At 40.9% G+C, this 26,935-nt stretch overlaps 1 protein-coding gene across 1 annotated transcript in view; it reads right to left on the bottom strand.

Annotated features, from left to right (window-relative positions):
• FMN2 (formin 2) overlaps positions 1-26,935 on the bottom strand; it is a 239,287-nt gene that overhangs the window by 38,000 nt on the left and 174,352 nt on the right. The window contains exons 14-15 of the mRNA XM_077812174.1: positions 22,769-22,861; positions 497-548 (exon numbers count right to left, since the gene is read on the bottom strand). Coding sequence (XP_077668300.1) covers positions 497-548; positions 22,769-22,861 — 145 coding nt within the window. The remainder of the gene's footprint in view (positions 1-496; positions 549-22,768; positions 22,862-26,935) is intronic.

The raw sequence follows: 26,935 nt of genomic DNA, 5'->3' as shown, positions 1-26,935 counted from the left end.
AAGTTGTGCAATACAGCAAAGTTGGGGAATTTTCCCAATTTTGAAACTTTTACGCTGCTCATATACGTAATGAAATTTGTGGTTTCATCACAAAAGTCATTTGAAGAAAAATTTGAGTTCTTACAGATCAAATCACATTTAATTATACACATCCTTGATATTAAAAAAAAACTATTAGTACAGCAGATATTTCATAAGTGAAGAACTGTGGTTCAAACAGTTCACTCATATGCCAATGTCTTCTTTCTTTTTTTTTTAAGGCATGAAGATGGGTGTATTTCCCATTATAATAGTCTTCTGTGCATGCTTGGGTTGTTTTGATTTTCTATTCTAAAGTTCAAAACAAAGCTGACATTAAATAAATATCACTTGTATTTTCTGAATGCATTTCTTTTGCTATCCAGAAAATTCTGTTAGTGTTGGCTTACAGTACAGTACCTTCGAATGAAAACACATCTTTCAAAGGAAAAAGTTTTATTGCGTTAGTTCATCTCACCTTTTATGTGCTTCTGTCAGTGACTTCTCTTCATTTTCTTGGTCGATTTTAGCTGTGCAACAGACAGGAAATGGATTAGCTACAAGAAGAATACTCCACAAGTTTCTTTAGCGATAAATGTTTTTCATTGAACATGTCTGTAAAGTATTTATCTTTTAATTTATAAGAATGCACATCAGGTTGTATTGACATGTATATCAATTCTAAATCAACCATGAATTAGAACACAGCCACATTTTAAAAGAAAAAAAAAACCCTCCCAATTAACACAAATAAATGGGACCACCTCATGAAAAAGGCTTAAAGAAGTAGGCCTTAAAGAGAAAGACCTTGGAATGCCCCCTGAAAATCAACACACTTGGGCTCTTATGGACCAAGAGGGAAAGAATATTTCAGGGAGAAGTACTAAAAAATACCCTCCAACCAGGCCTCCCTGATATTTACATTTGGTGACTGTGAGTAAAAGCCCCATCGCTGATCTAACTGTTGGAGTACAGCCTTAAGAAAGAGGCATCTCTAAGAAAGCCAGGATCCAAATCAGTAATGAACGTGAGTGCATGCACAAACCCTACAATTAGTGCATTCTTAATGAGAGTCTCATTCCCGCAGTCAGAGACAGTTATCATTTTGCCAGCTATGGTGCTAACAAAGAGAATTCAAAACACTGAGCCATATTTGCTGTACATTTGTGAAGACACTATTTTCCAATTTAAAATTTCTTTTGATTTTCATTTTATTCCAGTTTATCTTGTTTATGCAGGAGTCTTGATACAGAAGGCACACAAAACCAAAACACATTTCAACTCAGAGATTTTACTAGTCTGAAGAACAACAGTAATGCCCGCTATGTGCATGTGCAAGCTCAGATGAAATCGATTCCTGTGTATAGGGCTAACAAAAAAAAAAAGACCATGCACCACTTATTTTAACAGGTAGCCCTTCAACCTGGAATCTGATTCCCCTCTTTGGTCCCTCAGAGCAAAAGTTTGCTGATTTGCAGAGTAATCTGCAAGGCCTATTTTGAGGGTGTAAGTGGATCTTAAGTGGTGTGGAGGCTTTGTGTTGTCATAGAACCATAGGACTGGAAGGGACCGTGAGAGGTAATCTAGTCCAGTCCCCTGGACTCATGTAAGGACTAAGTACTATCTAGACCATCCCGGACAGGTGTTTGTCTAGCCTGCTCTTAAAAATCTCCAGTGATGGAGATTCCACAACCTCCCTAGGCAATTTATTCCAGTGCTTAACCACCCTGACAGTTAGGAAGTTTTTCCTAATGTCCAACCTAAACCTCCCTTGCTGCAATTTAAGCCCATTGCTTCTTGTTCTGTGCTCAGAGGTTAAGAAGAACAATTTTTCTCTCTCCTCCTTGTAACAACTTTTTATGTACTTGAAAACTTATGTCCCCTCTCAGTCCTCTCTTCATCAAGGTTGAATTTCTATACAGGGTTGTAACATATGGCAAAAAATCCAAGAATATTCTTACTTTTCATTCGGTTTTAGCACGTCACTCCTGCCAACCATACTCATCAAATAATGCGTTCTCAATATTGCCCCCACGTTATAAGTATATCATCTTTTGAAATACTAACTTCTACATTTGAAAAAGGATGCTACTGCATCCTGAAACCATTAGCAGTTGCAACAGTGGCCAGAAATGATCAGAGAAGAAAGTGAACTTCAACCTGGTAGTAAGAATAATCACTAATGATAATTCTTTCATCCACTAGCTCAAAACACTTTACAGAGATGGGCTAGCACTACTGGGCCTATTTTACAGAGGGCAAGAGAGATGCAAAGTGATTTGCCCATAGTCACACAGCCAGTTAGAGCCAGGATGTGAATCCATGCTCATGGCTCCCACTCCAGTATCAACCCACTCAGCTATATGCTTTTTAGCATAAAGATCACGGGGCTGACCCTGAAACCCTTGCTATTGGTGTAGTGCATACTACCATGAGTTGACATCAACGGGATTACATGTGGTAACATGCCTTGTTTCTAGCAATAGTTATCTGAAAGTTCAGGCCCTATTTCAATGTTCAAAAAACAAACCACAGCAAACTTAAGCAGAGCTGGGTAAAAAGTTCTCAAGGAAATTCAAGAGCATGTGAAGCCTGCCTGATCATGGGTTTCATTACTAGCTTGAAACTCAGCCCAGATTCTTCTAAAGGTTTGTGTAGCTTCACAATGCTTTCAAGTGAACCTGGGACCAGTGTTGATTGAACCTGGGCTGACTTACGGGTTTACATGCGAGCCTTCCATGGCTTTGGATGTGAAACAAGGTGAAACTTGGCAGCTTAAACTGAGCTTCATTATAACAATATATGTATTTTTAACTTCAATCTTGGAACTCAAAGTGACACTCTTTGTGAAACAATGTGGATGAAGACTGAACAAAATGGTTGCAAAGCTCCCTGTGAAGCAAACGCACCAATCTCTCACTTTAGGTTCACAAAGTATCCCTATATAGAACTGCTAAAAATAAAAATAATGTATTACTGAAACATTTAACTTGGGCTCCTCTAATCTGCTTAAAATCCACTGCACAAAACTTAGACTGGCTAATGTTTGACAAGCTCCGGTCAGTGGTTTTTAAATGCCTGTACAGTATCTGAAAGTCATAACTAAACAACGTTCCCCACTATTTCCAAGATTACTTGGTTCTGACAAGATTGTTCACACTGGCGGCAGAGCTTCTTTCCTTTTTTGCCCATTAGATGGTTTACACTAGCTTACAGGTCAATTGTTTACGATATAAAAATGGGGAAAATGTTCCGCAATTTACCATTTGAAAGTGCTCACGCATGAACAATATTAACCATAAAAACGTGCTTCAGGCTGAACAAGGCATGACTGAAAACATCTTCATGCTGGAGCACTTTAAAAAAAAAAAAGTCGACAAGAAAAGTAGTTATCCTGAACATCCACACGGGGGGGAGAGGGGGGGAATAGCTTTTTACTGAGATTTGTGCTCATTAGTATTTCATTTAGAAAAAGGACTACTATACATAGAACAGAATTTTGAGAAGTCCTTCAATGACACAAGGACATAATCTGTATTTTTTGTTAAAAGTTACAAATATATACATACATGACAGTCAGAGCTACACAGCCAGATTCTCTCCTATGTTAGACCACCACTGGGCACAGGAGGAAGGCAGAGAGTTGCTGGGGGTGGGGATGGGAGTCTGTTCCTCAAGGCTGGCCCAGCTTCCACCCTAATGATATACTTAAAGCAAGTGCTGGAGGCCATAACTCACTTGAGAATCTGGCCCACAGTCTACCTACTCTCCTAAGTTTCTAAAGGTGGAGTGCTTTAAACTGTTAAAGAATAACACAAAAGTGATTCTGCAGTAACATGAAGGTAAATGATACACCCGTGAAGGCAAGTTAACATCAAGATTAAAACGGACACCTTCATGTGTTTTCTAATACCTAGCTCTCATGTAGTCCTTCTCATCAATACATCTTAAATATCTTTACTATAAACTATTAGATGGATCTCATGTACTATGGGTGGTTTTTGCTGGTGATCTTCCCTATAATGAAAATATTACACGTGTTGTTGAGTCATCATCTTCCCTTCCCTCCAACAGTTTAACTAATCCTTGATGCCAACCTAATGATCAGTCTCAAAGTTGCAGCTCACTCCTCCTAAAGGATGCATCACCCCAGTAAATGATAATCCCTAAATTTTGATCTCATGGATCAGGAACAGAACTTATTTTTTATTTAGCTGCTTTCATACTCTCAATATTTCACAGGGGTCTGCATGTACTTAACAGCTCACATAGCACTGTAAGTACAAATCTACTTTAAAATAGAAATATATTGAACGGTAATATTGGCAAGGCTCTGGGAACTATTCTGGCTTTTTTTCATATACTGCTTGGGTGTCAAAGAATCAAGGGCTAAAAAGTGACTTCTCATGGGACAAGCGAAATGAGGTGCCTAAACCTAATACATACTGTACATTGACTTTATCTAATCTCCTTTTTAATATTTCCATATATGGTGCATCATGATTTCTCATGGCAGGGTATTCCATTGTTTAAACTCTTATCATCAGGATATGTTCCTTATATTTAATCTACATTTGTCCTACTTTAATGTAAAGCCCTATACTTCCTGTAATACTTTATAATTTTTGGTCATAAGTCTAGTACATTACTTTGGCCTTATATCATTTCCCCACAAATATCTTTACACAAAGTATCATAGCCCCTTTCTATTCATTTCTTTCAACTACGGTATATATGCATTGTTAATCTTTTTTCCTGTCTGACCTTTCAGCTCTTATCTTTGCCGTTATTCTTTGTGTTTTCTTTGTTTTACTGTTCTAGGTTTTATAATCAGGTGTACAAAATTGTACACGGTATTCCATAAATACTCAGTCTACTGGAATTACCACTATGTATGCATCTACAAAATGGTATATGTCTTTATCCAACAGCTTTGCACTTTAAGTTCCTGCAGAGACTTAAATACATGCATAACTTTACACATGAGTAGCCACACTGAAGTCAAATATTCCGATAAGGGAATTCAAAGCATTGAAAATAAGAAGAGATTAGGAGAAGCATATACAGGTTATCTAGCAAATATCTAGATGTTTAGTAAAGAAATGTTATTTATGTTCCTGCAAATATAGTTTAAAAATATACAACATGAAATTGAGTATAGAAAATACAAAGACTTAAGCATTCAAGGAAGGTATTTATGAATAGTCCCACTGACTTTGATGGTATATCATGCTCCAGTCACACATTGCTCAAGTCCTGGCATGACTCGGGCTACTTAATACAGAAAACAAAACAAAACAAAAAAAACCCACCAAATCCTTTTTTTTCATTTCCACGCACCTAACATTCTCCTATATTGTTCCCCCCAACCAGATGTCTTTGATTTTTCTATATTAAACTTCATTTAAAAATATTTGTAGGAAAGTAAATGGTATTTTTCTTTTGCTAGCCTACTTCATCTTCTAAGTATTCTCCACATTGCTATATTTTGTGTGTGTGCAACTCCTTCAAATTCTCTTATCTACAAATCTGGCCCTTTCATCACTTATCTGAGTTTCCAGATCAGTTATAAAGATATTTAACAATACCAGCCCTAGAGTTAACTCTGCCATATAGACCACAAGTTGAACATAATTCTCTTTCAACTCTCAAAGATTATTCTGTTTCTCTACCATTGTAGTCTTATTTGGGAGGTTGAATTTGTAGACATGAGTTGGGACTGACTGTGGAAAGGCCTAAATTTACTATGCTTGGACAAACCAGTGCTGCATCTCCTGTTGCAAGGGTGGGTTTTATTAGGCTCTATAAAGTTTATTTACTCTTGACACTAAGACTGAGTAAGCAGTAGCTGGAACTGATTAAAAAAAATGGCTACGTATCTCCCCCACTTGGGTAACTGGCCACCTAGATCAGACAGAGAGAAATCAAGGCCAAAGGAGAGACTTGCTCTGGATTCCTGACCTCTTCCCTCCTCTGGGCCAAGCGAACTCTAGGACCTCATGATGTTCTTGCCGGGCCTTCAGCCAATACTCGCACCCCAAAGTCGGAAGAGAAGACAAGTGAAGACAAGATAAAGAGGATACACTGTTCAACAGCCTACACAAACCAAAGTCCTCGTGCTGGACCATTCTAGCCTACAGAATTTTTGCCTAATCTCCCAAGAGGAGAATTTGCAAGAATTTGCAAGCACTCCAGGGGCTGCACCTGCAATGGTGTTTATAATTATTTTATTTAGGTATTTCTATAATACTCAAAACCATAGAATCCAAGTATCTGACATTATTAAGGGTAGAAGATCAAGGCAGAATAGCAAGATAAGAAGACAAAGGGAAGTCTCTTGAGGGAGCTCTTTCCTTTTCCTCCCCATTGCTCCCCTCTCCTCCTCCTGATTTTGTGCATTTTGGTTTTACTTCTTGGATTTTGTTGTTTGCTCTATTGTTGTAAGCTTAATATCCCTTAATGTAGTCAGAGAGAGGAGTGGCATTGCGGGGAGCAAGAAAGCAGTGATTGATTATGGATGGAAAATAGCAGAAATAAGTGGGTTCTGAGGAAGTATTTAAAGGAAGTGACTGTATCAATAATCTTCAGAACATGACAGTGGCTTTGTGAAAAAATAATTAAACCCTTTGCTGAATCCTGAATGTGCATCAACCCCAGAAATTAGCTACAGAAAATCTATTCAAAATTAATAGAAAATTAGGGCTTACCAGATACCGTATGTGCAAATGTACTGGGATAAGCATAGTTACAAGACTGACTTACTATTTAGTTCATATTCAGAAAATACTCTGAGCTGAGCAGGCCTTGTGGTATTAAGATGCGGTCTATTCTAACAGCATTCACACATCCATCTTAAACTTTTCGCTCCACCACAACTTTCTGTTGCTATTCTGTGTTATGATCTTGACCCAGTGATTACGGTCTGTAGTCACTGTCTGAATCCAAAACCTTTCAGCAGCTTAAACTATTTCTGCTGAACCAGTTCCAAAGGGTTGTGAGCAAGCAGAGGCACAAAACTGCCATCCCTTCTGCTCTCCCACTCTCACTTAAGGGAATATCACGTCCTCTCAGGTAATTGAATACAGGAATGTATTTGAGTAATCTGAGGCAACAAGAACCATTTCATCTACTTGTCAATGCTCTACATCTTTTTGCTTTTTCTTCTTTTTTATTTAAAAAGTGTTAACTACTATTTATTTATCATTAGCTATGAATGTTCTTTCCAGTCACTTTCATGTGTAGCGAGTTTTTTTAAACAGATATAGTCCCTTTACAATAAGGGCATGGCTACACTTGCAGATGTAGAGCACTTTGAGTTAAACCCACCTTCGGAGAGCGCAGTAGGGAAAGTGCTGCAGTCTGTCCACACTGACAGGAACAAGCGCACTGGCGCGGCCATGTTTGAGGCACTTGCAGAGGCATTGGGAGTGGTGCATTATGGGCAGCTATCCCACAGAGCACCTCTTCCCATTCTGGTGCTGTGAATTGTGGGAAGGGGGTGGGAGATGTGGGGCATTCTGGGTCCTGTCCCAACGCCCTGTGATGCATCGGTTCACATCCCAGCAATCCCTGTGCTTCAGTCCACATTTGGCGCCAGCTTTCACCGTTTTTTGTACTGCGTGCTCCGTCTTCCCTTTCGGTCTGTGGGAATGGAGCCTGAACTGCTGAGGAGGATGCAGACGAGTCTCGCCAGCACGTCACGTTTGGCAGTTGAGTTATTCCTTATGATCCAAAGTGACAGTGAGGGCTCCGACGATGATATCGACGCGAGTAACACATAGGACACGAGTTTGCTTGTGGCATTCATGGTCATGCTCACCACCGTGGAACGGTGCTTTTGGGCTCAGGAAACAAGCACTGAGTGGTGGGATCACATCGTCATGCAAGTCTGGGATGACAAGCAGTGGCTGCAGAACTTTCAGATGAGAAAAGCCACTTTCATGGGACTCCGTCAGGACCTCACACACACCTTGCGGTGCAAGGACACAAGATTGAGAGATGCCCTGATGGTGGAGAAGAGGGTGGCTATTGCAATCTGGAAGCTGGCAACTCCAGACAGCTACCAATCGGTCGCTAACCAGTTTGGAGTGGGGAAGTCGACCGTTGGAATCGTGTTGATGCAAGTTTGCAGGACTATTAATCGCATTCTGCTCAGAAGAACCGCGACTCCAGGTAATGTGCATGACATTGTGGATGGTGATAGATGGCACACACATTCCAATTCTGGCACCAGCCCACCTAACCTCCGAGTATGTTAATTGGAAGGGGTATTTCTCTATGGTTCTCGAGGAGCTTGTGGATCACCATGGGCGTTTCACTGACATTAACGCAGGCTGGCCCAGAAAGGTGCATGACACATGCATCTTTCAGAAAACTGGCCTGTTCAGGAAGCTGCAAGCTGGGACTTTTTTCCCCAGACCAAAAGATCACCACAGGGGAAGTTGAAATGCCCATTGTGATCCTGGGAGACCCCACTTATCCTTTAATGCCATGGCTCATGAAACCCTACACAGGGAGCCTTGACAGCAGCAAGGAGCGGTTCAACAACAGGCTGAGCCATTGCAGAATGACTGTGGAGTGTGCTTTTGGCCGTTTAAAGGGCTGCTGGCACTCTCTGTATGGGAAGCTGGACCTCACCGATGACAGCATCCCCATGGTTATATCCGCATGCTGTACCCTCCATAACATTTGTGAAGGGAAGGGTGAACGATTCTCTCAGGCATGGAACTCAGAGGTTCAACACCTGGAGGCTGAATTTGAACAGCCAGAGAGCAGGGTTATTAGAGGGGCCCAGTGCGGGGCTGCAAGGATTAGGGATGCCTTGAGGGAGCAATTTGAGGCTGAAAGCCACCAGTAATGTCTGGTGCCCTGCACGGGAGTGAAGTGCAGTGGTTCCAATGTTAGTAGGAATCTGTGTTTGCTACGCTGACTTGCAGTGCCTGTTTCTTTCCTGGGCTAAGGTATCTTTTACTTTATGCAATAAGAAAGCCAAAAAAGCCATTTATTGAAAAGAAACACAACTGCTTGGGAAACAGAAAGGGCAAAGGGGTGGCCTGGGGAATGGTACAATCACAGATTGTATGTCCTGTTGTTATACTCAGCCTTCCTGTCTGGAGTGCTGTGCAATGAGTGCTGCAGTTCAGGATGGCTATACTGCATGGTGACGGGGGTTGAGTGCAGTGGGTAAGAATCATCGTTTTCAGGGCTGGGTGGTGAAGCTACAGGTGTTAGAGGCAGCTGGTGGCGGTAAGAACCTGAATATTGGGGAAAGTGGATTGGAGGTGACATGGGGGCACAAGGGAAAGAGTTTTGGGACAAGGGCTGCGGGGGGGGGGGGTCGGGCACAGTAGTGCTCCACCTGCATTGCTACGAGCGCCTGGATCGAGTCCGCTTGGCGCTCCATTATGCTTATTAGCTGATCCGTGCTTTGCTGCCGGAGCACCATGCTTTTGTGCTGGTGCTCCTCATTCTGCTGGCGGATCCTCCTTTCACTGTCCCGCCACTCCTGCAGTTTTTGATTTTCATTATTTGAATGCTGCATTACTTCATGCAACATTTCTTCCTTGCTTCTATGTGGCCTCTTTCTGATTCTTTGGAGTCTTTCGGGCAGAGATCTCAAGGTTGCATCTGTAAAGGAAAAATGCAACACTTAACAGAGGCACCGTTGTTCACACCAGACAGAGCAATGATGCACCCTGGCCCATATGCAGCTTGCCTGTGTGCAGCAATGGTCCCCCCGCCCGTCACGGCACAGTGGCACGGACAAGTTAGCCTTACTGGGACAAGGAACGCAGTGGCTCTCCCGAGAAACCTGCGCAAGCGCATTGCCCAAGTTCTGGATGAAACCTTTGAAGAGATCACTGAGGCAGATTACCGTGATGTGAGAGAGCACATCAACACCCTGTTCTGCATCTAGGCATGCATGCAGCCCTAACCCTCCTCATCACAAGAGCCTGCACCGAATAACTTCCTTCCCAAAATAAATGCCGCTTACCGGGAACCTCCTCTAGCGTTTGTCCTTCCCCAAGCACCGGCTGCCGCAACTTGCTACCTTCCTCTTGGCTTGAGAACAGCTCCTGGCTCCATGCATCTAGGGATGCCGGGGTGTCTTCCTCCGCCTCAGCACCCTCGCTCCTAGTTTGCTGCTGCTCCTCCTCCTCTTCCTGCCTTGTTGAACTGGGCTCTGAGGTGTCCATGGTGGTACTCGGAGTAGAGGTGGAGTCGCCCCCAAATAGCGCATCCAGCTCTTTGTAGAAACGGCAGGTCGCAGGGGCAGCACTTGAGCGGCTGTTTGCCTCACGGGCTTTGCGGTAGGCATTCCGCAGCTCCTTCACTTTAATCCTGCACTGCACTGTGTTCTTTGCATCATGTCCCTTGATATCTGCCCGAAGGTATCGTAATTCCTACAGCTGGAGCACAGCTTGGACTGGACAGCTTCCTCCCCACAAGCACTGATGAGGTCCAGCACCTCGCCATTGCGCCATACTGGGGATTGCCCTAGTGGAGGCATGGTCACCTGGAAAGATTCGCGGAGAGCACTCCATGCCTGGCTGAGCAAACAGAAAGGGGATTTTCAAAATTCCCAGAGAATTTAAAGGGCGGGTCTGGTGGTTAGTCACCTGAGGGCAGGGCAGTAGAGTTCAAAGTGATGACCAGAGTGGCTAGCACAGGCATTGTGGGACACTTCTGGAGGCTGATCAGAGTGCACTAACAGACCAGGGCATCCACACTGGTGCCACAGCACTCCAGCAGGGGTGCACAAAACATTATTCCAGACACTGAGGTGGAGTACCAGGAGCGGACCAGACACGGAGTCAGAGCAATCTACATGCTTTCCCAGTGTGGACGGGTAGTGAGCTAGTGTGCCTGGGGCTCCTTTAATGCACTGTAACTTGCAAGTGTAGCCAAGCCCTTAGTCGCTACACTGCTATAGTTTTCAATACTTGTATTGACACTGAATTGAGATCTAAGTACATTTGCATAATGTATAAATGTTCTACGCTATATTCATGGTAAGACCACATTGCAATAGAAGGATGCACTCACAGGGATTCCCATGTCTGGATTTCTCTTGACAATTAAATTCATAGAAAGGTTTTGGCAGAAAGTATAAAAAATAGACATTTTCTATTCATGAAATTCCATTTGAGCCTTTTAAATACTTCAGTCTTCATAGAGTCTTCAAATTAGAGCTGTCAAACATTTAAAAAATTAATCGTGATCAATTGCAAGATTATTGAAATAGCCATGATTAATTGCGCTGTTAAACAATACCACATTTATTTAAGTATTTTTGGAATATTTGGATGTAGAAAACAGGTATTCACATGGCACTGTTGTCATCGTCATTGGTGATCCCTTGATGGAAGGTTGAAAAGATGTTATTTCCCATGGTAGAAACCTGTGCGTGATGTCTTAACATGGAGAAGCTGATACGCCTACAGCAACCACACAATCATGACAAGCTGGAGGTCTGGGGCCCAGTGGCAGGGAAAGTCCGAGATGACTGGAGATCTCCAACATGCTGCAGCCTTCATCTGCTTTCACAGCTGTTGAGATCCAAAGACCCTCTTCCGCCTGATCCACTGTTGAGGACTTGGGGGATTGGATCGTGCTTTGTCTGAGAACTCCTCTCGGACCTGTTTGCCTTGGGAGACCCTACAAGGAGCATAAAGCTCCTGACAACATAGTTCTGAGGATCATTGGAACATGCAAGCCCCTTCACCACAGCAAGGTAATGGTCCCCGAAGAGCGGCACTGTTGTAGGCCAGAATTGCAAGGTATTTATGTACCAGATATGCTAAGCCTTCGTATGTCCCTTCATGCTTCAACTACCATTCCAGAGGACATGCTTCCATGCTGATCACAGGTTCTGCTCGATAATGACCCAAACCAGTGCAAACAGAGGCACATTCATTTTCACCATCTGAGTCAGATGTCACCAGCAGAAGGTTGATTTTCTTTTTTCGTGGTTCAGATTCCGTAGTTTCTGCATCAGAATGTTGTTCTTCTGAAAGCATGCTCCACACCTCGTCCCTCTCAGATTTTGGACGGCACTTCAGATTCTTAAACCTTGGGTCGAGTGCTGTATCTATCTTTAGAAATCTCACATTGGTACCTTCTTTGAGTTTTGTCAAATCTGCAGTGAAAGCATTCTTAAATTGAACAACACGTGCTGGGTCATCATCCAAGACTGCCATAACATGAAATACATGGCAGAATGCAGGTAAAACCACAGAGCAGGAGACTTACAATGCTCCCCCAAGGAATTCAGTCACAAATTCAATTAACACACATTTTATCAAGTGTCATCAGCATGGAAGCATGTACTCTGGAATGGTGGCTGAAGCATGAAGGGGCACACAAATGTTTAGCATATCTGATACGTAAATACCATGCAACCTCGGCTACAACAGTGCCATGTGAATTCCTGTTATCACTTTCAAGTGACACTGTCAACAAAAAGCAGGCAGCATTAGCTCCCATAAACATAAACAAACTTGTTTGTCTTTGCGATTGACTGAACAAGAAGTAGCTCTGAGTAAACTTGTACGATCTACGGATTTACATTGTTTTGGTTTTGAGTGCAGTTATGTAAAAATATAATTCTACATTTGTAAATTGCACTTTCACAATAAAGAGATTGCGCTACAGTACTTGTATGAGATTAATTGAAAAATACTATTTCTTTTGTTTATCTTTTTTACAATGCAAATATTTGTAATACAAAATAATATAAAGTGAGCATTGTGCACTTTGTATTCTGTGTTGTAATTGAAATCAATATATTTGGAAATGTACAAAAACATCCAAAATATTTATATTCAATTTAAATTAGTATTCCATTATTATTTAACAGTGCAATTAAAAACGGTGATTAATTGTGACTATTTTTTTAATCTAGTTAATTTGTTTTGTATTAATTGCTTGAGCTAACCGTGACACTCCTACCTCAAATACTTCAGGATGCAACTACTAATATAGTTTCTAACATGCAGCCCTGATTTACAACTGTGTTACTGAAGTTTTGTGCCAGCATAATTTTCTATCAGTATCATAAACTTGTATTTGTTTGTCTTTATTTCAAATGCCTTAACCTCAGAAAGGCATTACACTGACTTATATCTGAAATAGTGCAGTGATATTTGAGACCATAGATATATATTTTATTTAGTTTTCAGTTTATCAATAAAATGCATGAACCTACTGTTTAAGCTTTTTGGCACATTTACCAACACTGAAACACAATAGAAACACTAACCTGATGACAACAGAGGGTGCTGTGACCAAAGCAGATGCAGATTGCTTGAGCTATGAAGCAGCCCACTACATAGGTTCCGACTACCCCTCTACCCGGTGGGTTCTCGACACTCACCCCCGCCCCTAGCCCCATCTCTTCTTGCTCCTGCACTGCCCTCACCCCACTCCCATTCCACCCCTTTCCCAATGTCTCCACCCTGCCTTTTCCCACTCCAGCCCTGCCCCCATTCCACCCCCTTTTCCCAAGTCCCCATCCCTGCCCTGCCTCCTCCCCTGAGCATGCCAGGTCCCCGTCCCTCCTGAAAAGCACGAAGTGTCGCCAAACAGCTGTTAGGTGGGGAGGGGGGGTGGGAAGTGCGGGGAGGGAGGGGGAGGAGCGAGGACATGGAGCACTTGGGGAGGAGGCGGCGGCGAGGAGGAGGGAGCTTGGCTGCTGGTGGGTGCGGAGCATCCACGAAGTCGGCGCCCACGGCCCAGTAGGAATCTCCAAACATCATCCCCTAAACCCCATCATCCCTCCCAAAGAAATATTGCACCTGCCTACTGAAATGCCCAAGATACTATCTTCTAGCTGTAGATTCTTCCTCTCCGGATCTGAAAGAACCAACAAAACCAGAGGAGATCTGCCTCCCCCACTTCTACAAACAAAATGGTGCCTGAGCTTGATGGAATGCAGCTGATGGCTGTGCTACAACAGATGGCCGTAGATACTCTGTTGGAATCAAATCTGCAGTTTCCACCCTACAGACCACAATGACTGAGATTCAGGGTGCACTGCACGCTCTACCCAGACAGATGGATGAAGCAGAACACAGAATTTCTGAAGTGGACGATGCTTTCAAAGAGAACAAATTACAGATTATGAAGAATTGTATCATCATCAAGACTGTTAAGACCAAGCTAACTGATCTAGAAAGCTGCTTGCAACGATATAACATGAGGATTGTGGGTGTCCCTGAGGGAACAGAGAACGGTAAACCTTCTGAATTTGTCCCTACACAGGTAACTAAGTTGTTGGATCTGCCAGTAGATTTTTGTTTTGATAAAGATCATGCATACCAGGCCCTTGCCCTCAAGCCAGCTCCAGGAAGTACGCCTAGAGGTTGACTGTGAAATTGCTGAAGTTTACCACTAAGGAGCTTATTTGCAGAAATCCAGAATCCAGCATCCAGCAATTAAAATACAGCTCTTTTATGATTATGCCCCTGATGTGGTTGCAATGAGGGCAGCTTTTAACCAAGCAAAACATCTGGCCGGGAAGGTGGACTTGAAGTTTTTTATTAAATGCCCAGCAACATTTGATAATGTGAATGGTGAGAAGAAAGGATCATTCAGTTCATGTCAGGAGGAGGAAAAAACACCTCAACAGTCTGCAAACTCCTCCCTTGCAAGAGAAGATATTTTTGGAATGATTCAATCATATGGAATTTATGTATTGCTCTCGGAGATCTGATATGGCTACTCTGAACAAGTTAATGAGCTCTATTTGATAATGATATGTTAGTTCCTTTTCTTTTCTCTCTCTCTTTCATTGGGGTTAAAAGATTAAAGCATTATCATCAATGTACTTCCACATGCCTTAACTCATAGGAAAGGTAAAGTAAAATCTATCATTTGGTTAGTACTTTTATATATAATAAACAAATAATTGCTTTATTAGATTGTGCTTCCTTACGGACTAATGTATGAAGGTTTTATTGGTAATAGGTGATTATTAATACATTTGGGCTCTCTCAAGAGATGGAATTAATTGGAGTAAATCAGAAGTCTTGGGCATTAACAAAAATGCCCACAAAGGCCTTTCCTCAAATTGGGACTTTCAGTGGTAATACTCTTGTATGAAACACGTAGGAATACTGATCCCCCAAAATATTCAGGAGATCTCTAAGATAAATACTGAACCTATTATTGCCCAAGTGCTTTCACCATCTCATCTGCCCACTGCCCACTAACCCATTCACTGTCACTAGTTTTAACATCCTAAGTCTCGGAGAGCTTCAAAAAGACTAGTGGTCTCAACCATGTGAGAGCTCTGTTCTGCTAGGTACTGTACAAGCATGTAGTAAAAGACACTTACTAAGACAAAGCATACATTCTTAGGTATAGAGATGATACTGTAAGTAGTTTACATTGGTTTTAATTCCTCTTTCCAAGACCTGCATGGAAGGACTGATAACTTAAAGATACCTGACTCTTTTCTGTAGGCGGGTGATGGATGAACATACACACACTTTTTTAACAATTTTAAAGATTTCTGAAATTGCTTTCCATTAATATATGCAAGAAAAACAGAATCACTGATGGTGCAGAGTGGCATAAAAAGGGTTTATTGGCACACCTTTTGATGACTTGTATAAACTGTCTTGTCCCTTATTTTTTGTCACTGATGAGTATGGGGCTTTTTTTCAAACACATGTCCATAAAACCTTCTTTTACCTGACCACAACATGCAGAGATACCCACACAGTAGGCATAGATTACATTTATGCCACTAAGGATGCGTGAGTGAGTTCCTGTACAGTGGCTGCGGAGAACTGAATACATTGCAATACACTGGCTTTCTTGTGGGTTCTGAAACAAGGCAAATTCATTTAAGCAGTCTTAGTGATCCACATGAAATTGAATGTGCAACAAGAGGACTATGTAGTAATGCAAAACAAATGAGGTGTAGACATCTGAGGTAAAAGACAAGTTGATGCAATACAGATGCATTTGTTAGCATTACCACATCTAAATGTTTGAGATATATATATAAAAAAGATGACTTTCATCATTTAAAGCAGACAGAACACTAATAGAAAACTGTAAAACAATTAATGAAATTCACATTATTTTCCCCCAGTGTTAAGCATTCTGTTTTCTTATGTACTTATTCTGTGTTGCCTGTTCTTCGCATTCCTCTCCAGTGAAATTTTCAAAAACGGGAAGTTTGGGGGGGGAGGGTTTAGGTTTATTTTTTTTCTTTCAATAAAGAGCATATTGGGAACAGTCCTATCTCAGTAGCTTTGCTTATACTAACAGCTCCCTAACTCTGCCCATTTAGCCTTGCTTTGCTTCTCCACTTTGGGACGTACCCAGGAAAAAAACTAAAGACTTCACTGTTGCATATATGAAGTATATGGTACACTGATACAACCTACATATCCTTTCTGTCCTTTGCGTAGTATAGCAGAATTTCAGGCCGACTTTGCAAGGGACTATAGATTATTGTGGTTCTGAGGAAAAAAGCTGATCTTGTCTACAGAATGTGAGGTCTCTGACTACTACAGGGACAGTGAATGGAGTAGAGAGGGGTGTCCCTCCCAGAGTGGAGTGATGGGGAACTCATCTTTTAAGTGGGTGACATGTGGAGGGAATGTGAGTGAAATGCCGTGGTCTCCTCTGGTCCTCACCACTTGAGGAAAATCTTTTTTTCAGTATCTGATTATTAGGTAGGATCACAATTTATAGGCCAGAACAGAGTTGCATTTTGGATAGTTGAGATCTGTAGCCCAGAATTCAAAGTTACATGAAAGACTGAGGAGGGCGATAGGAAGGCAGAGATAAGGTTAATGTTGGAAACTTATGTCATTACTATTACCACCTTTCAGAACATTTTCAGCATTATAATTTATTTTCATTTTTTAAAATATCTTATAATGTTTAAAGAATGGTGTTTAAAATTAATAGATATTCACAGCTATATACTCTTTGCTACCTTAATGAAGTTTTTGGCCTGGGAATTTTTTTAAAGAACAAAACAGTTTTATTTCTATATATTCCTAACATTATTTTATGCCTTGTTTTCTTGAAAGGATTAGTTTAGAACATTTTGGAAAATAACAAAGAATCGTATTACCCTATACATTAAAAAGATACATTTAAAGAACATTAAGTTGGAAGTCAAGCACACAGAAGGTAAGAAATGCCAGAATTAAAGTAGCATGGGTATGTGTCTTGAGATACGGTCTCTCTGAACATTATGTAGGAAGTCTGTGGCAGAGTCAGGAGCAGAGCCCAGATCTCTTGGGATCCAGTGCACAGCCTTAACCACAAAGGAACATTCTTGTCTTTCTTACAAACCTCTGCCTTATTCACTATCCATCATTTGCACTGAAAGAAGCAGGGGTCTTGCAGAACAGACAGCATGTGATCATGTAATTAAGGACTTTATCATAGTTCATATACACAGGGGAGGGCAAGTTAAGATTTCATGAAAAACCTTCATTCTGACACTTCCTAACCTGAAGGGGTGAGTTTGCAAACTTTACATCCTTTAAAAATAGTTTTGGTACGCAATTTCCTAGATTAAAAAAATACATAAATCCCCAAACCAACAGAGCAAATTTTATCATGTGAAACCATACTGGCCCACCAGCAGGAGTTAAACCCAAAGCCTTTAGATCCACAGCACTGATGTGTACTGTTTGACCTGTAAGAGTAATTGACAGTAGTAGCAAGCTATTATCTTCTAAGTACACCAGCCATGAGAGAGGTAAATGTGACACACTTTGCTAATGGCTTACACAACTGTTTTCTAGATAGCAGTGGAACATGGAGAATCAGGATTCCTGATTTCTATTCCTGGCACTGGAAGGAAGTGGTTATGGATAGGATAGCCAACTATATAAATTTGGCATATTTTATCGTTCAAAGCAATGAGACTTTGGATTGAGTCCGCAACATTAGAGACAGTGTGATCTTGCCAGTTGTACCTGAAATGACCTTGTGTAACCACTGTGTAAAATCAGTGGTATGATACTCACCTGCCTTCTAAGGTAGGAATATGGGGCGTTCCTCAATAATAAATGTAGTGATGGGCACAGAATTTTGCATATCGGTACATGGGGGAGCTGAGATTAGAATGTACGGTCTCTTTCTGGGTCCCAATGCAGCACTACTTAATAAAGTGACAGTTTTTACTGCTACATCCTTCATGGAGTCTGTGGGGCCAGGAAGCATGCTCAGTGCAGATGGAATGTTCAGCAACTGTACCAGCAAGCCTCTAAAGGCCTCCCTTGACTGCAAAGTTAACTCGAATTACAACAAGAAAAGGAGTACTTGTGGCACCTTAGAGACTAACCAATTTATTTGAGCATAAGCTTTCGTGAGCTACAGCTCACTTCATCGGTATATGCATCCGATGAAGTGAGCTGTAGCTCACGAAAGCTTATGCTCAAATAAATTGGTTAGTCTCTAAGGTGCCACAAGTACGCCTTTTCTTTTTGCGAATACAGACTAACACGGCTGTTACTCTGAAACCTCGAATTACAACTTGAATGCTGCACCTAGCTCAAGTTCCGTCCACTAACAAAAATCCTCAACTCAAGTTGGCTGGGCCATTAGGGGGCATAACTCATCAGCTGCTAACATGACCACTCTGCAGTGTGGATGTAGGGTAGTTCCATTAGCACTACATTGTCTTTCCACAATTCCACCCGTGTGCCCAGATAAACTCTCCCACTGGGAAAGAATTCATAGAGCTTACTTCAGTGCGAAGAACCATCAGATAGGCCCACAGAAGCCTTTGTGTCACACGAGTGAGTGCAATGCCAGTATGAAAACAGCAGCTTGACTGTTGTTCTGCAGTGTGGCTGCTCGCTCCCCCAAATTAGGCTAACTTGAAAGAAGTAGCTCACATATAGAAAACTTGAGTTAATGTTGCCATGTAAACATACCATAAAAGTCTTTACCAAGCATGTGCAAATTGCAATTTTCAGACACTTACAATTTGGCTAAATCTGGATACATTTTAATGGGGACAGCAAAAGGTACCTGTTTAATACCAGGATCATCCGCCCGCCAAATTTCATATTCCTGTTCCAAATCTTAGAGGTGCTAGAGCTCTTCAAAGAACCCTTCAAAAAAATGTAACTTTTGGAAAATGACTAACATTATTTTTTATTGTATACATTATACTAATTATTCCTTAATCTTCTCCTTGGAAGCAGTTAATTTGCTTTTACTGAAACCTTTTTTGGGGCGGGGGGGGAGCCTCTGGCAGAGACAATTTCAGCACAAATGGTTCAAGTTTAGCAAAGCAATATGCAACTTAAAACAGATGTCTCACAGGGTGGCTGATTCTTTAGGTGGAGCTAGAGCTAGCCCCACCTGTGAATAATCAGCTGCCTCAGCAGATACTTTGAGGCCAGGGATTGGGTTATAGCCTGAAGATCAACTGGTCCTTAGCTTAGCTGAAGAGGGAGCTGTGAAGAGTAATATCCTGCAGGAGATGCTTGGGAGGGGAAAGAACCCAGTTATGAGTCTGAGGCAAATGGCCTGCAGAGTGTAATTCTACAGGAAGTAGGTCAGGAAGGAGAGAGGAGCCTTGTAGGCTCATCTTGACTCCTCATCAGGTAGTCTATGGAGCATAATCCTGCAGGGAGTAGACAGGCTCTTGCAGAAAATTCCAGATTAGAGGGGACAGGACACGACATGTTGAACTTGTATTAAATAATGTTATTTTGAAGAAATAAAACTAAAGCTGCACAGAAAAGGAATTGGAATCCTGTGGCTGGAGAGGGTTCTTTGGTGCATGGGCTGGTGAGTTAACCATATAGTTTGCAAGGTGATTATAATAAAAGTATTAGGAAACCGTAACCAAGTGCATCATTTCCAGGTCCACTGATAACATATTAGCTGACATGCATAGGGATTGATTCTTCCTCTTAAGGTGGGTGTAATGATCCATTTAAAAAGTAAGTCTGACAGGATTCTGAGCCCCAATCTTTTCTGCTTTTACTTTACAAGTTTACTCACTATTTTTTTCTTTTTTACATATAAAATTCAACCTGACCAGTTGCAATATTTTAATTAAAAATTAAACTAATACAACTGTGCTAAACCTGTAGCTGCTCCTATACAGTTCTTCTCTAGCTCCTTGCGAGAGATATTTAACCACATATGCTCAGCTCTCCACACATACTGGTAGATCGTTTCTCACTTCAACTTTCTGCCTGGCCAATGCTAGCAATATGTATCAATGGAATATTCTGTAAATGTCTAAAGTTACTCTGAACTGGTGAATCTCATTATACGGAAAAGTTACCTGCTCTGAAAAGCATCAGAAAAACATTCTAAGTTATTTAACCCTGTGAAAAATTATGAATTTAACTGTAAGTTTAAAACTTTTTTTTGCTTTGGAGAAACTGAACTTTAAATATAAAAGAACTTAAACTTTATTTTACTTTGCCCAGAACACACATTATATAAACACATAAATCCCCCAAAGGTGTCAAAAGTTGTCCCTCTGTTTTTCTAAATGATCTTGTGTGTGCAGTCTAGCTGAAAAGACTCATCGATTATGCCTACATAAACAACAAAAGCCCTTAGAAAAAATATCTAGATCAAAAGCCTGTCAAACACTGAACAGGAAAGAGAAATCCTGTTTTAAACATGGCCTCTTTCAAGTCTGAATTCAATCCCACCAAGTAAAAACAAAGTTCCATAATGGAAGGTATTTTAAAATTACTTTATTTTTTGAACTTAACTAAAGGATTCTTTTCTCCTATATGTTAAGCTCTATTTTTCATATAGTAATATCATTAGAGACTTCTGAAAAGTAGCCTTTGCGAGGTTTAAAGAATTGTAGACTAGTTTATTTAGAACACATCTAAATAACCCCTACTTGTAATAATTTCCATTAGAACATGCAAATAATATTTTTAACTTTGCTGCTGTTCTGAGGTTATGGGGTTTCTTCTCCCATCAATGATCACACAAAACTCCCACTAATGCCAAAAAGGAGTAACAGCTGTACATTCTGATAGGAGACTAGACCTCTAGGATCAGATTTATCAGTATCTTCTTTTCTCTCTGTCTCAAAATGAATACAAGATCAGGGAGGGGGATGACTTTGAGAAAAAAAATATCTGGTAAACCTATAACAAACAAAATAGAATATTACTTCTCCTCCACATAATCATTCTGTGGAATTCACTGCTGCAGGAAAACAGTCTCAAAAATTGTGGAGAAATTTAAATAGGGAGCCAGGCAACTTTTATGACCATTAATAATGTTTTCATTGTTCTTTCCTAAAGGGATGAAGAAACATCATAGGAGTTTCTTCTGATTTACATTAGTATAGGTGAAATAAACCTCATGTTCAAATCATTGTTTTAGTTTTAAGAGGAATGCATAAAACAGTTATTAGACCTTAAGTTGTAGCTCCTAACACATCATCTGACAGAAAGAATCTCTACTTCCTATTGACAAATGACCTTTAATTTGTTGTTCCTTCTTCCTCATGCATAACCTTATTTGCATATACATTAAGATAGATGCCAAAAAACAATTACCATTGTGGCATAAAGTATAAAATGTAGGCCTCTGATTCCAAAGCAGATCTTACCAATTCTTTCAGGACACAGCTTAGGACCTGTTTGGCAAGGATTTGGGGACGGACCTTTCATGATCTGTTGATTTGTATTTGATTGGTCACGTGGCGTTTTGGCTATGGGCATCAATCTAAATAAATCTGTTCAATGACATGTGAAGTCACAGGAACTGGTGCACCCATGCTGAACGTCACCATAAGACTACCTTGAAAATGCTATTTACCTTTGATGATCCAGTTAGGAAGCAAAAATGTGCATTTAATACCTGCCTAGCTCACTGGAAATAAATAATGGGCATTGAACTCTAATACAATCCATCAATGATAATTTCCATTTGTGATGATTAGTTAACACAGTTCTAGACTTCAGCACTATTGACCTCTAAAAGGGATAAGCAGAAGAAACTTTCACTTCTCACACAATTGTTTATCCAATCATGAAAAAAAGCAATATTTTTGTTTCTATTATGTTGTATGGTTACAGAAAGCTGGAGTGGGGACAGGAGCAGCCAAATAAGTAGACTGTACTGGCCAGAAAACCACTGTGGCCAAGTCAGCAGAGAACATTCCGACTCAGAACATTCCCTCATTGGCAGTGCTGCTCTCCTCACCTACTGCAGAATCCTGATGGTGGGGTATGGAAACAGCAAAACCCATCCCCCATTATGATGCTTCCCGCCTAGTGTTCAGACAAGATCAGCCTAGATACATTTAAATTTATCCCTCCCGTAGCATTTTCCACAAGCCTATCCATTTGAATTTGCCTTTTGTGTTTGCTTAAGAAATTAGTCTCACGTTTTGTAATCTGAAGAGCTGAAATGAGACCTCTGCTCTGCAGACACCGTATTTTTGGCACAACAGTCACTGCTTTGGAGATGAGTCCAGCTTTAAAATATTTTCAAGAAACAAACATTTTACTAGAGTTGCAAACTCATGATGAGTTCACACCCTTGAGCCAATAGCATCTGTCTTTGCTGCCACTCAAGAGAGTGACTCACTGACAGTACAACAGTCATCCCACAAATCTTTTAGAACTGCATGGCAGCTGATTAAACTAACCCACATCTTTCTATGATGCCAAAATAAACTGTCTCTTTACTCCCAATGTATAAACATTGTTTCTATAACTTTCCTTTGAAATGTCTTGAAAAGGTTAAATGACGTTTCATTATTTACCTTGATTAATGAATTGCTCCATGCTGTCTTTGAAAGGCTGGATGTGCTCTTCTAGCGATACCTGATAAACTTTCCCCGCTTCTGTCTCGCATGCTGAAATTGAAATAACAGATTACTTTCGGGTGACAAATCACGGCATAGATATGAATACTATAGTAAAAGTACATTAACTTATGTAAATTTATAGCCAGCAAAACTTGCTAGCATATGATCCTTAGAAAAATACTGCTTCAAATGCAAATGCTACAATAAAATCTTCCTGGAGAGCAATTTTGTTCCTGATCAAATGTTTCTCTGATAAATGAACAACTGGTGCCCAAAGTAAGTGGTGGGCTTATAGGTGTCAGAGGCCATCCTTCCTGCTACCCTCTGACTCCCACTGATCTGCTACCCAGGGAGTGACCAGATTTTTGTGGGGAAACATTTGGAACACTTATTGTTTGAACAGCAAGCGATAACGAGGAAGAGGTGTTGTATTTACCTCTTTGTAAATGTACTGTAACATATACTGTATTTTATACCATGCTCCAGCAGGGTGAGCTCCGTATCTTATTTATTAAATTATATTTCCCTGGATCAAAATCCTACCCTTATTTCTTCCACTTCTCTTTCTGTTTTTATGTTCAGCTCCCCTACTCCTAACTCCATTTTAAGGTCCCATTTTTCTCTCTTTTTTAAATTTCCCTTTCTCTTGGTCTTCTCTTTCCTTGTCTTACTTCTTTCTACACATCCTTTCCTCCCCCTGTAATTCTTCCCCACCTCTAGCCTCGTACGGTCTCCTCCTATTTCCAAAATATATTTTCCTTCCTTCAGCTTCCTGAGTCTACCCATCAGTGGCTGCAAGCTGCAGTACAGAAAACACTTGTTCTACCATGGGCTTGGGGGGACAAGTATGTAATTAGCTCCTCAAAGGCTTGAAAGGACCTTTGCTCTTCTCCCTTACATCTTATGCAAGTCAGGAAGTCAACAAAGGACAAAGAAGCTTCGGTCTCAAAATATTTCCAGGTAGAAGCCAGGGATATGACCTTAACTGCACAGGCACGGCAAAATATCTATATAAGTGGAAAAAAGAAAAGGAGTACTTGTGGCACCTTAGAGACTAACAAATTAATTTGAACATAAGCTTTTGTAAAGCTACAGCTCAATTCATTCGATGCATGCAGTGGAAAATACAGTAGGGAGATTTTATATACACAGAGAACATGAAACAATGGGTGTTACCATACATACTGTAACGAGAGTGATCAGGTAAGGTGAGCTATTACCAGCAGGAGAGGAAGGAAAAAACAAAACAAAACACCTTTTGTAGTGATAATCAAGGTGGGCCATTTCCAGCAGTTGACAAGAACAAGAGAGGAACAGTAGGGGGAAAAATAAACAAGGGGAAATAGTTTTACTTTGTGTAATGACACATCCACTCCCAGTCTTTATTCAAGCTTAATTTAATGGTGTCCAGTTTGCAAATTAATTCCAGTTCAGCAGTCTCTTGTTGGAGTCTGTTTTTGAAGTAAATACTCACCAGCAACCACACACCACACAACAAAAACACTAACCCAGGAACCTATCCTTGCAACAAAGCCTGTTGCCAACTGTGTCCACATATCTATTCAGGGAACACCATCATAGGGCCTAATCATATCAGCCACACTATCAGCGACTCATTCACCTGCACATCTACCAACGTGATATATGCCATCATGTGCCAGTAATGCCCCTCTGCCATGTACATTGGCCAAACCAGACAGTCTCTATGTAAAAGAATAAATGGACACAAATCAGACATCAAGAATTATAACATTCAAAAACCAGTCAGAGAACACTTCAGCCTCTCTGGTTACTTGATTACAGACCTAAAAGTGGCAATATTATAACAAAAAAATTAAAAACAGACTTCAATGAGAGACTGAATTGGAATTAATTTGCAAATTGGACACCATTAAATTAGGCTTGAATAAAGACTGGGAGTGGATGTGTCATTGCACAAAGTAAAACTATTTCCCCTTGTTTATTTTCCCCCATAGTGTTCCTCACATGTTCTTATCAACTGCTGGAAATGGCCCACCTTGATTATCACTACAAAAGGTTTTTTTCTCTCTCTCTCTCTCCTCTGCAGGTAATATCTCACCTTACCTGATCACTCTCCTTACAGTGTGTATGGCAACACCCATTGTTTCATGTTCTCTGTGTATATAAAGTCCCCCTACTGTATTTTCCACGGCATGCATCCAATGAAGTGAGCTGTAGCTCACGAAAGCTTATGCTCAAATTAATTTGTTAGTCTCTAAGGTGCCACACGTACTCCTTTTCTTTTTGCGGATACAGACTAACACGGCTGCTACTCTGAAACCTGTCATTATATAAGTGGAGGCATCTCTATAAATCCTTACAGTTACCAGGCACCCCACAGCAAAGGTATCACCTAACATAGACACTTCTAATAAAGGTGAAGAAATACAGTATTAGGAAGACAGAAAGATCTAAGTGTTTACATGAGAAAGACAGAAAAGTTCTAATAGATTTAAGAATGCAGGGTGAGACAAGAACTCAGGAACCCAGAACTCAGGCCATATTTCCCAACTTTGATGAACCTGGCGTGAGTCTGGGATATCAAAAACATATGATCTTGTTTGAAAACAGGGTTTTCAGCCCCAAACCAGGTACAACTAAGTGAACTTAGTTCAGTTTTGCATTAACATTTTAGGTTTATTTGAAATTGAACGAAAGCAAAATTCAAGGTATAAAATTCCATGCAAACTGGGGAATACAGAACTATAATTATTGAGCAATGCACAGCAGAAGGCTTAATGTGCATGGTGCTACTACAATAGTAGGACTTGCTTGGAGTGGCTTGCCTTGTTCAACAGCAACCATTCTAGATGATTAAAGAGCAACAAAGAAAGGGAGTGAGAGAGACAAGGTGCTTAAGTTAATATGTTTTATTAGATCAACTTCTGTAGGTGAAAGACACAAGCTTTCAAGCCACCCAGACATCTGCTTCAGGTCTGGGAAAGGTAATCAGAATTACAAAGCTAAATACAAAGTGGAATAAGGAGTTAAAACACATATTGCAAGAGAGCATTCAAGATGAACCAGGCAATTAACACCTCTACAGTCTTAGGACAAAAGAGAGTTAGTGGGTTACAGATTGTTATGAGGCAGCATAAAACCACTGCGTCCACGATTTTTAGTGTTTAGTAAAGTTAGTATTTAAACTTCCAGGCTTGCCCTTTGAAGGTGTTGTGCAGGTTTCCTTTGGGGACGTGGACTGAAAAGTTAGATAGGGAGTGACCATTTTGTGAAAAGTGTTCACCTACAGGTGAGAGGATGTTGTTGTCTTTTATAATTTTTCTGTGTGAGTTCATTTGAGAACTTGGTGATTGTCTGGTTTTACGCACATAGATGTTACATGGGATGAGGTACACCACATATTATGATTGGCATGCGTAGGAACATGGATCTTGAAAGGTGTGTTGTGGGGAGCGTTGATCATCATGGCAGTGGAGATATGTCTACAGGTTTTGCATCTGTTGTTCGGGCAGTGTCTGGTATTGCTTTGATTTGGCGCGTCCTCTGGGCAGCTTGCTTTTGATTGAGGGGTTGTTTATATGCCAGAAGAGGGGGCTCGGCAAGATATCTTTCAGGATATGATCCCCATCAAGTTGTCACTAGAGGTGTGTGGTAGGTGGGTTGTTTTTTTCCCTGAATTGAAGCAGGTTCTCTCAGCATACTTGGGTGGCCTGTTCCATAATGCAATCTACTTCTCTGGTCCTCTAAACTAGTGTCCTTGTTTGGTGAAGGCAGTTTTAAGTGTGTTAAGGTGTGTATCCCAGACTTTCTCCTCAGGGCATATTCTGTGGTAGCTTAGCACTTTGCAGTAGATAACTGATTTCTTGGTGCATGTCGGGTGGTTCCTAGATTTGTGGAGATAAAATGTTGTGATCTGTGGGTTTCTTATATATAGCTGTCTGCAGGGTTCCATTGTTGAAGCTGACTGTGGTGTCCAGGAAGCTGATGCTAGTGTGGGAGTGTTCTAGAAAGAGTATGATGGATAGGTGGTAGTGGCTGAAGTTGTGGAAATCTATCATGGAATTTAGGTCATCCGTCCAGAGGATGAAAATATCATAGATGTATCTCAGGTATATCATTGGTTTTGTGGTACATTTTCCC

Source organism: Eretmochelys imbricata, chromosome 3, assembly GCF_965152235.1.
Source record: "Eretmochelys imbricata isolate rEreImb1 chromosome 3, rEreImb1.hap1, whole genome shotgun sequence".
NCBI lineage: Eukaryota > Metazoa > Chordata > Testudines > Cheloniidae > Eretmochelys > Eretmochelys imbricata.
Note: the sequence above shows the minus strand (reverse complement) of the source record. Positions and strands in the feature narration are given on the sequence as shown.